Source organism: Phallusia mammillata, chromosome 8, assembly GCF_965637545.1.
Source record: "Phallusia mammillata chromosome 8, kaPhaMamm4.hap1.1, whole genome shotgun sequence".
In the NCBI taxonomy this organism is placed as follows: domain Eukaryota; kingdom Metazoa; phylum Chordata; class Ascidiacea; order Phlebobranchia; family Ascidiidae; genus Phallusia; species Phallusia mammillata.
This window is the reverse complement of record NC_137259.1, coordinates 6,561,176-6,572,271: the sequence shown is the minus strand read 5'-3', so window position 1 is coordinate 6,572,271 and position 11,096 is coordinate 6,561,176. Positions and strand designations below refer to the sequence as shown.

General features: G+C 36.7%; 2 protein-coding genes across 11 annotated transcripts in view; one reads left to right on the top strand and one right to left on the bottom strand.

Annotated features, from left to right (window-relative positions):
- Nucleotides 1-104: 104 nt before the first annotated feature.
- LOC145204067 (uncharacterized) lies at nt 105-7,413 on the bottom strand. 9 transcript variants are annotated; one of them, XM_080076489.1, is made up of 16 exons: nt 7,274-7,413; nt 6,784-6,906; nt 6,329-6,517; nt 5,892-6,041; nt 5,605-5,751; nt 5,389-5,497; nt 5,028-5,153; nt 4,890-4,969; nt 3,146-3,328; nt 2,792-2,885; nt 2,520-2,727; nt 1,907-2,021; nt 1,700-1,819; nt 1,515-1,628; nt 1,198-1,282; nt 105-522 (listed from the first exon to the last, which is right to left on the bottom strand). In XM_080076489.1, the coding sequence occupies exons 2-16, from the start codon at nt 6,895-6,897 to the stop codon at nt 368-370; spliced, it is 1,989 nt and encodes a 662-aa protein (XP_079932615.1). In that variant the 5' UTR covers nt 6,898-6,906; nt 7,274-7,413; the 3' UTR covers nt 105-367. The 9 variants fall into 9 exon arrangements, with proteins under 9 accessions (XP_079932615.1, XP_079932611.1, XP_079932612.1 ...); XM_080076485.1 differs by having other exon boundaries at nt 6,329-6,529; nt 6,784-6,923; nt 7,274-7,378; XM_080076486.1 differs by having other exon boundaries at nt 6,329-6,529; nt 7,274-7,378.
- Nucleotides 7,414-10,807: 3,394 nt separating this feature from the next.
- Nucleotides 10,808-11,096, top strand: part of LOC145205426 (A disintegrin and metalloproteinase with thrombospondin motifs 3-like) — a 42,010-nt gene continuing 41,721 nt past the window's right edge. The window contains exon 1 of one of the 2 annotated variants that reach the window (XM_080078148.1): nt 10,808-11,088. In XM_080078148.1, the coding sequence (XP_079934274.1) occupies nt 11,032-11,088 (57 nt within the window). In that variant the 5' untranslated portion in view covers nt 10,808-11,031. The remainder of the gene's footprint in view (nt 11,089-11,096) is intronic. The other variant, XM_080078149.1, reaches the window with a different exon arrangement.

Genomic DNA, 11,096 nt, shown 5'->3' with positions numbered 1-11,096 from the left:
TATTGCAACTAAAATTAATCTATACACCACTCCATAAATATTATTTAGAATTCTATGTACAAAACCAGTAGAATTGTTATTTTATTTTCTGCCGCACACAAACGTTGAAGTTTTGAACGAGTTTATTTTGACAAATGAATACACAATAGCAGGATAAAAACAACCGAGCCGTTTGGATAATTAGAATTAACAAGATTAATGGCGTACTCCTCTCTGTACAAGACTCGATCTCAATCTTTCCAGCTACCACAGCTGGTACTATAACCCCGAACCAGCAGCAACTGATAAACAAATTTTTCCTACACAAAGTGTGATGAACATGTACACAGAGCACAGAAATATAACTATAGCCAAACAGGTGACAAAGTTAGGTAGCTATAGTTTCTCCGTCCTTCGCTTCTTCACCAGTTACATTTTCCATGATAGCAAATTCCTCTCCATCTTCATCTGCTCCTTCCTCATCTTCTTCTTCAACATAAACTGTCACACGCTGCACATCACCGTCCTCCCCCTCAAGGATCACTGATGATGAAGTAAAAGATAGACAATGTCATACATGTGGTAAATTTAGCTACAGTGCTTAATGGGGTAATGTTTCGATCAGTTGCAAGGTCATGTCTGGCAAAATTTAGTTGTCAATCCACAATTGTTTGAAGTAGTTCAACTTGGGTCTGGTATAGATACATTCAATGGTGGGATCCAGCCGGTTCGCACCACTACAGAACCGCCTGATGAAATTTTATGAGAGCAGCGAACCGCTAGAATTACTGGTTATCAATGGATTTACTGTCAAATAAACAGCCTCAAAATTATGACTTTTGTGATAGAACCGACTGACAAAAAACTTGAATCCCACCACTGGATATACTGCATCTGGGCATACTACATGCAAAATTTGGTGTTGAAGCACTTTAGATTACAAGTAAGCAGCAGACAGTTTAAAATGAAGAAACACTGGTCCATACATTTAATGTAGAGACCTCACAGCTTGAAACAATGTGCACCATCTGTACCTTACTTGTCATGTAATGGCTCGATAATTTTATAATTATACATGAGATTGCCCTTATATTCATTTGTCAAAACATATGTGTTTTAATATAATGGTCCTGAATTTATTGTAAGAGCTAAGGAAAATATGCCACCGGTGCTGGTGTGTTTGAATGTAAAAGTCATTGTATTAAACTGTAGTTTTACTTTGTTCATATTCCTCTTCTTCTGGACTTGTTTTCCATCCATAGTTGTCGTCGTCTTCATCCAAGCGTCTTCGTTTCTTAGGCTGCTATAAACATTGCAAAGCTTGATATGGATAACAGATAAGTATATTTAAAGTCGAAGACTACCATTTATGTCAGCAGTCGACCAACAAAGATTTTTTATGTTACACATTTTTTACAGCTGCATTTAGGCACAGTTATTTCAAAGCACTTTGGTGTTGCCACTTGCCACCATATAATTTCATTCAACCATGAAACAATAAATCATGCTTTTCATGAATCAGTTGGTATTCTTACAGCAGATTCAGCTCGGAAGCGTGTGCCACAACTCCTGTGTGTCCGCTGATGTTGCATCAAACTCCACCGATCGTGGAACAATTCATCACAATATCTGCACTGAGTTGGTGCCTCCTAGAAAGTGCGAAAAGAATAATGTTGATCTGTTTCAAAATGGAACTGATTTGTACAAGTGCAAGTCAAACCTGGAATGCATGCTGTTTTCTCATGTGTACGTTTAGGTCACTTTTTCGGCCGAGCAGGGTTTTGCAGATTTCACACTTGAATTTAGGAGCTGTTTTGGTGTGTTGCTGCATAATGTGCATCTGGAAAATGAATAAATATAAAAGGTTAGTTCAGATAACAGACCCTTCATTGGATGATTCTCTCATCAATAATTTGCAATAACTTACTTTAACACTGCCTCGTTGTGTGAAGCGTTGATGGCATTCGGGACATTCATAAGGTTTTTCACCAGTGTGAGACATTCTGTGACGCTTAAGGTGAAAGCTGTCAGCAAATGCCTTGCTACAAACCATAAACATACAGTTTAAGCACATGAAAACAATGTCGCAACATAATACATTATTTGGGACATGTTGTTATATGCAGACAACCAAAACATGTTGGACAATAGGGATGGGCCAAAATTACAAATGTTCTGTTTGGTGGAGCACCGAGCATCTCACATCAGTGCATTGTGACATCACAAACATTCTAAATTCTACTCTAGTTTTAGCTTTACAAGGTCCCTTACATCACCAGAGGTGTATTAAGCTGTACAGGCCCAGAATTCGTGACTTTTCACAATGTAATAAATTTGAAAAATCATTAGTTTTTGTTCTTGGGCACCCTTTTAAACACTAGTTTCATATGTTAGCAGGGCATGAGTACGTAAATTTAAAGCTCAGGTCAGTTTGTGCAACTGACCGGTTTTAAACGATCGGGAGAACCAGCAAAATGCAGGAAGGAAAAAAGTAACAAATTGGGTGCAATAAAAAAAAATTAGGTACAACAAGTACCTACCCGCATTCATCACATGTGTATGGTCTCTCTCCTGTATGGGATCGAAAATGTCTTCTCAATTTACTGATCTCCACACTAGCATAATCACATAGTGTGCATCGGAATGGCTTTTCATGTGTGTGTATGTAGCGAGTATGGCGAGTCAGTTCACCACTTGTAACAAACGCCATCGCACAACCTTCCACCGCACACTTGTAGGGCTTGACACCTATGATACAAACAATAGTGATGTACAGAAAAGAATTATTGCTGGTTTACTTATGTATACTGACCTGTGTGAGTGTTAATATGATTGCGAAGCAAGGTGTTGGTCCGAAATGCTCGATCACAAAGATGACACTTGTAAGGTCTTTCATTGGTATGGATCTGGAAAAAATGTCAAGAGCGTTTTTATGGTTAGGTATTCAAAAAACAACTTGTAATCTACAGAATAGCACCATAATACAATGTAGTTAAACTTTGTCATTTGTGAGAAATGCCAGAGAAGCAATGTTTATATTTTTAGAAACATTTACATGGCCAGCAATTATGCAACATTTTCTCTAAAAATGCACAATTTATATATTATTCATTAAAAGTCATATACCAGAGAAAAGGTATTGCAGTTATCATTTCATTTCACTTACTTTCATGTGTCTTATCAAGTTGCTATGTCGGTGACTGTAAAACGCACATTCTCTGCATTGGTAAATTTTTCTTCTATCACGATTTTTATCACTGGCTCTTTTTCCCCTCTGTTTGAACAAGGATGGATCAAGGACCTCAACCCCTCGAGGTGCTTCTTCCTGGTCTCTACCAGTTGGTGGGTCCTAATATTTAAAATAAGTTGTATTTCCAGCTTAAATAGACAAAGATTTGATAAAAAAGTGAATAACAATACAGCTCCCAAACTTTTTGAAAAAAATTAAGGCTTCTGGTTTTAGAGACTTCATTTTGTAAAAATTTGTGAAAGTCACTGGTACCCTAGAAAGTTTTCCAATTTCTTGACATTTTTGCACGTAACCAACTGAAAGTCCCTGTTACCTTACACACAGCAGTTTTAAATCCTGTCTTTAAACATACTCTTCATACATTATCTTTAAAGTGCATAAATAAACAGTTGGTAAAATAGACTGGTCAAAGTCTTTCCTGGCATTAAACTCGCTGACAAATATGGGATTCCAAACCACTCATTTTTTTGTTTCTCTTCATAACGTTCCACAAAGAAAATAACACTAAATTAGAAAGTTTAAAAATATTAAAGCAGTGTGTACTACTATTTTGCTTGTGAATAATGCCTCGTTTTATGTGATAAAACACAATAGATGCATTTTTACCTGTTTCGACCATTACAAAATAACCTGCGAACTACCTGTGCCTCTATCAATGCACACACAACAACATGAGAAACAATGGTTCTGCACTCCTGCCAGATTTCATCAACTGTCGGATTGATATGCATCATAAGTCTCTGATGAGCAATAATCAAAATTATAACAAAACAAGACAAAGCATTTTTAAATTTTTACCCTGCTTTGAATCTTCTTGTTGCAACGAAAGCTACAAACTGGTTTGAGTCCACTACCCTTTAAAACACTGCTATACACATTTGCTTATTTAGACATTTTCCAACAGATCTACAGCATTAATGATTCACTAAGTTGCTAGTTAACACACCTTGCAAACTTATGTACCATTCTTACTAGCAGCAAACATTTTACTTGGTTAACTACAAAGCATAACATCTTTAATACAATTTGGTGGTGAATGCTTGGTGACCGGCTGATTCGGTATAGCGCCTTCAATGGGCCTGGCGTACTGTGATTTAATACAATTTAGTGGTTCTTGGTCTACTCTTTAATCCATATAATATACTAGTGATGGGACGATACCAGGTTTTGAAGTGAGTACCGATACTGAGTACCACATGTAAATACCTTTGATACCGAGTACTTAAGTACAGTGTTGTACTTAGTTGTATATGACTGGCTAATTTATCTGCAATGGCCAGGGTACAAGCGTGCACACACTAATGCAGAAAAACATAATATCCACGCGATAGCGAAAAAATATACGTAACCCGGCAGAACTTTTTCCCGATTTTGTGCTGTCCGAAGCAAATATTGGCATAAAGTTGCCTGTATTCTTATGGTGTATTCCGGCCTTCTGTATTCGCATGTTGGTATTGAAAACTGAGACAAAATATTTCGATACCGAGTACGAGTATCGATAGCACTGAAATTGTTCGATACCATCGATACTGACTGAGTACCGGGTTCCCGTCCCATCACTAACATATACTGCACTGCCTTAACAAATGTATAAGGTTTGACCGCACCATGTAAGCATTATTGTACTGTTTTTAATTTAGAAAGTCTTTAGGTAAAGTACCTGAAACTCATAAACTGATTCATCAATTGGTTTTTCCTCTGCTTGGTCGCCAGCATCTTCTGCAGTGAATGCCAAGCTGTCTGGAATATGGCAAAAAGGTTTATTCTTTAACAATGAAAAGGTTAATGACTGTTTTACCATCTTCAAGGAATGATGTGGAGATATCAGCAGCGGTGTCATTAACATCTTTCTGGCTGTAAACACGAAGTTTCAATCGCGGTTTCTTCACTTTGATACGCTTTTCCATCTCCATTCCATCATCCTCTAAAATAGAGCAAAAAGTATTTGGTGTAACCAAGCTTAGCTTTATCACAAAAACGCCTTGTAACAGAAATCAGTAAAAAATGTGTATTGAACAGGAGGTTGCAGAATGTAGAGGTTAAGTGAAATGCATTTTCACCATCTAAACCAGGATAACAATACATTGTATGTAACTCAAATTTTAATTTAACTTGTTCAATTAGTTTTATCAGAAAAAAGTATAGCAAACTTTGCATACCTGTTTCATTTCCATCAGTATCTTGATTTTGGTTGTCTTCTGTTTTTTGTTCCAGGACTACAGCTGCAGTAGTTGCAGTAATATGCGGCACTTTGTCTCCCATTGAAAGCTGTTAGAAAGTAAAAAAGTGATGATACCACAAGCCCCTCCAAACAACTTAATAATGACATGTGTTACAAATATCTGGTAGCATAAATGAATTAAACAGATACCAACCTGCATAGCTTTATCAATAGAGATTTGGGAATCTTCGCCACCTTCATCTTTAGTGATGAACACTATGCCAGCTTGTTCAGCTGCAGCTTGAAGAATGGTGGGTTCAGTCACAGGTACACCATTGCTATCAACAGCAATAAGTCGAACCTAAAACAATTCATTTGGTGACTATCATTTCATTGAAATGTAACCTTTTCCTAATGTTAACTCTTATGCTTTTTTGTTACCACTACCAATAAATCCTCCTAAGTTTGTTCGAAATATTTTCACAAAAAATCATTTTTTACTTGTTGTGCTTCTGCTCCAGGAATTTGCATGTGGACGTCAGCCCCATGAACACTCTCTGGCAGTTCACCTGCTGATACCATCCTTGCATGTTCATCAGCAGATACAGCAATGAATTGGACTGTTGTGGTAGTACCTTCTTCACCATTTGTCTAAAAAGCAAAAAATGCTTCATCCCTTACTTCACCACCCACATAATATTTTGAATAAGATGCTTTACGCCCACAAACATTTTCTGATGTATTGTGTGGCAAAATTGTGTACCACCCACCCAATCATACAAAAACACCCAAAGGTTGGGCGATTCAGTTTAGATAGAGCAGGGCTGCAGTAGGTAATAAACCATTTTATTGTTGATGCAAAATATTTTTTAAAGTACCTTTTAATTCGAGATCACATTTTGCAATATATATAACACTTTTGCAGTCAAAATTCTTACTTCTGCACTTTTATCTCCTTCTTCAGGTTTGTCAACAGCAGTGATGTCTGTGATCTCTGCTTCTAATGGTTCCTCCGCAGTTTCAGCAGTTTTATTATCTGTTCCATTTGTGGGTTTCTCATTTACCTCTTCAGATGCTTTTTCTGCTGTTTCACCAGCTGGGGTTTCACCATCCGTTGCATCAGTTTTCTGCGATTCAAGCTATCAATGAAGTAACTATATAGTGTTTTTACGCAAGCTGCAGCACAAAAAGCTACATAATTATTTGGACTGATGGCGAAATAGATTTAAGAATGGAGATTGACATAGTTTGTACCAATAAAAATGTATACACCGCAAAACAGCACTATATTACCACAGAATAATACCACAGAAAGATAGTAAAATTTAAGATAAAGGATCTTGGAAAAGTAGGCTCATAATACAGAAATATTTAGAAAAGCAGATTTGCTTACAGGTGTCTCTGTTTCGTTAACAGTTTCAGATTCTTCTTGTTTCTTTGTTCCTTCATCATCTGTGGCTTTTGGAGCTGCTGCCTCTGGAGATTTTTCATTTGCTTGCTCCTCCATCTTTGAATTCTAAAAATGACACAAATCTGCAACAAGGTTTATAACAATTTCAAGACTCTTGCAACCACACAAGTTGCAAGGGAAAATTTAATGCTAAACCCAAAACAAATGATAAAATTTTGTATAATATGCATCAGGGTGAAGTTAATGGCTTTTTAAAGTTGGAATGTATCTAAAATATATAACTTACAGTTGTGCAAATCTGTGGCGGCTTGCAAACATTTAAACAAGTGGCGGTTACCTGATTTTTACAATACATTCAGGCATTCTTTGCTCTCGTATTGTCGCAATGCTGGTGAATTAGTTTTTTCCAGTGCAGAATTTAATTTCAAAATTATAAAAACACAAACGTAACAGCCTAAACTGCTAAACTTACCGTAAATAGAGCCCTGCACCGCCCTTTTGCGGGTGAAACTATCTTACTTGAGGGCGCACCGACTAGAAATAACGGACTCAAGATGGCGTTTCGAACAATTCTGTTCTACCCACAGTTCCCTGTTGAGTTCAAAGGTCACATATTTTGTATTTTTCTTTGTGACGTTTTCTCACGTGATACGAAAATTTAAATTGGACAAAAAATTTAAAAAGTATTAAACGCAAAAGTTTACTTAACCTCACGAACAATGGAAAACTGGATTAACTGTGGAAAATGATCTCAAAACAACCTGTTTTTGTTGATGCTTCTGACGTACGCCAGTGAAGGCATACATTTATCTGTGGTTAAAAGCAATATTACATATTATCTTTTTTCTCTCTTTCTTGTGTCAAATGTGACCTTGGCTTTGAAAAAAAATCAAAAATTAAAACATTACTTAATGGTGTGAGATTTTAACACACAATTTCTTTTTCACCAACTTAAGTACCGAAAGTGTTTTATTGTAAGGTTTTTTTGTGTTTTCCCAATCCTATATCATTATTGAAACGTTCATTTAAACCAAATTGATAGAAGTCACAAGCAGCACTTAGATCTAGCCGACATGCATCAACACAAAAATAATTTTAAATATTTTGCCAAAATGCAGGGGGAATCCTTGATACGCTTGACTACACAAATGATGTACATACAACGTTGTATCATAATATTCTTCTGTCATGTATTTTAACATCGTTTTCAAATATCTGCCATCGCAAAAATTGCAAAATTTTAAATGGCGCAAATTGTGTTTAGACAGAGTTTCACAGCGACATGCATTGTGTTAAAATATTAAACAATGTTATTTTTCTGCAATTCGATATCAAATGATCAAAAATGGCACTGAAAAACAATGCTCTATTATAATAATGTTATTTTTTTTATTTCAGTATACAAAGAGAACTAAATTAAAAGACCAATTAAAAAATAATAATTCTGCCAACCGTTTTTAAACAATTGTTGCCGCTAGAGGCACTACAGAGTTTAAACACTAGTGCAGTGGTTCTCAAACTTTTTTTTGTTGCGACGCCTCTGGAAAAGTTTTCTGGACTTGCGACGCACCAGCAAATAAAAGGTAATGAGGAAACTTATCAATAAACAGTTATACAGCACTTAGAGAACAATTTTAGCCGAACTGTTTTTCGACAAAGTTATAAAACTGCACTCAACACTTTTAGTGCACCCGGCAATCACTTGCGGGCTTTTGTTAATTGTTTCAATTATTGCGCACAATTACATTGTCTTGTCTGCTGCAAGGCCTCAACAGCATCAATAACGAATTACAATGAAAGTAATGTTTCAACTTACGCACAATAACTGATGCACAAAATTTACTGCTGCAACTCATGCACAACAATCACTTAAAACTTTAGCTAACAATTATACGTTATAATTACCTCAAGCATTTGCTAGAAAAGCCGCCTTCGTTACTTCACATAATCAAGTTTAATGCCCGCCAAGCGTCGCCCCAGACACGCGCCTATCACGCTCTTGCTGCTTGTACCGTTCTCGACGTACATTACCGGACAACCGCGTTTTTGATCAAAAACTTTTGAGGTAAATTTACGTCAATCCGCACTCTACGCAAAAAGTATTTGGACGTAGATATACGTTAACCGCACTGAAACCTCATTTTTATGAGATAAACTGAGTTCAGTCACGAAACAGAAATATTCTGCGACGCCCTTGGAAAATTGAAACGACGCACCAGGGCGTCGCGACGCACAGTTTGAGAACCACTGCACTAGTGGATCATTTTTGATTTTAAAATATAATTATTATAATTTTCATTTAATGATAGTTTTTTGTTGTAATAATTTGTGGTCTACTAAATTTGAAACATATTCTGCAAGGATTAATATCCTTGTAATAAATCCTTGTTTGTGGAATCACACCCGAAAACGATTTCTATTTCACAGTGTTTTCATTTATTGTGGTAAAACACACCAAGAACCGCGAGATCTTGTCTGGTTTGCCATAGATAAATTTTCAATATCACCCAATTAGTCTACAAAAAACATTTTTATTGACGCTTAATAGTCTACTGCAATGGTTTAAAGTTTAAAGCAAGGGCGCCATTTGTTTTTATATGTGTCAAAAAAACAGTATTTAGTGGCAACGGTTATTATTTGTATTATAGAGTGCAAAATATGGGGGTCAAGAGTTTTTCCTCTTGGTTTTGAAATCTTTGTTTTTTGATTAGTTTTACAACATGTCCATGTTCTATAATAATTCAGATGGATGTAATTGTGTCTCGTTTTTGTGCTGTGACGAGGCTGTTGATACCGAGAGTGCTTTCATTTCCTTATTGCATTTGTTATTCAGCACTTACTGGTTTGAAGCATCCCCACCCATTCTATCAATACAAGGATGGTCATGCCTGTTGTGGCAAAATTTAGAAACATGACTACCATCATGACACATTGTGTGTCTCAAATTTAAAGTGGAGGGCGTTAAATTGCCTTTGAATGAACAGAGGTCAACAAGATGCTTAAAAGAAAAGTTAATTTGAGGAATATCAATTTTCAATGTCGTTAAACACCTTTTTGCTGTTTAGAAAAGTCAACGAATATGTGCATTATAACATGAATTATTCCAAAGGCATCGTACCGATTGTCAGTTGAAATTAGTCTCTAAACTTATAACCAAAGCATGAAAATGCAGTTAAGCAAAACGTTAAGCACTTGATCGCATGCAAGATAAGAACGCAGGGCAGTTGGACAGAATGCTTTCGTTGCTTTTGACTGAAAGAGGATCTCGACTTTATTGCAATCACCCGTGTCACGTGTCCATTGTACGTCACAGCCAGAAAACAGTGCGTGAGAAAGTTTTGAAGTCCCTCTTGATGCGCCACACCAAGCTATTGTAACGAAAGAATGCCAGGCAAGAATCGAATCTTTTTGGTTAATGTTTTGGGCTTTTGGCCCGAAAACAAGCAACCCAGAGCCGAACTGAAGTGGTAGTGTGCAACCTAGCACCCAGAGTTTCTGTCGGCACACACGAGAAATCAAGCCGGTCCCGATAACAGGTTCGTTTTAACTAGAGATAAGATGGATCAGTAGGACTGTTGACAAAATATGTAACAGTTTTATCGCTTGTTGATGCAGTTCCTTTCAGCACTGTTGATAATGCAGATGACCCGAAAGTATTTTCGTTTCGGATCAAACGTTCTTTTGTACACACTTTCAATTGTTAAACAAAAAAGTACAAGACTTTCTTTTCACATGAAAAAAACATAGAAAGGAGGTTGTAGGCTTCATAGAGGCCTGGGTATAACTGCTTTTCCGGTAAGTGTAACACAGAACAGCAACCAAGATTTTGTCCCAATTAAACCATTATTTTCTCTTTGGAAACATACCAAACACTTGTATATAATTATCAATAATATGTGAAACAGATAGTATTTTTGTTGGATCTTTCGCTCAATTTTTATCTGAATGTTGTTTCAATTTTTTTTTGATATTGCATAACTGGTATTTATTTTTCTGCTTCTGAGAATGGAAAAAGGCCCCGAGAATTATAAGCGCGGTACGCGAATGGCTTGTTTCATATGATGCACAGTGTCCTCCTTCCAACCCAGCAGGGCAGTAAATCAACGCGGAAAAAAAGAACTCGTCGCGCAACCAAGCGTGTCCAGGTAGTGCAGACAGATGGTAAGCTGCTCAACCAAGAGTATTGGCATAATTACTGGACAGCCTATAAGTTTGCCTGCATGAGAAGATATGAAATCGGCTGTCCACCTTGTTTTGCTGGCTTTTCTCATCTGTTTACTAAAGGAGGTAACCTT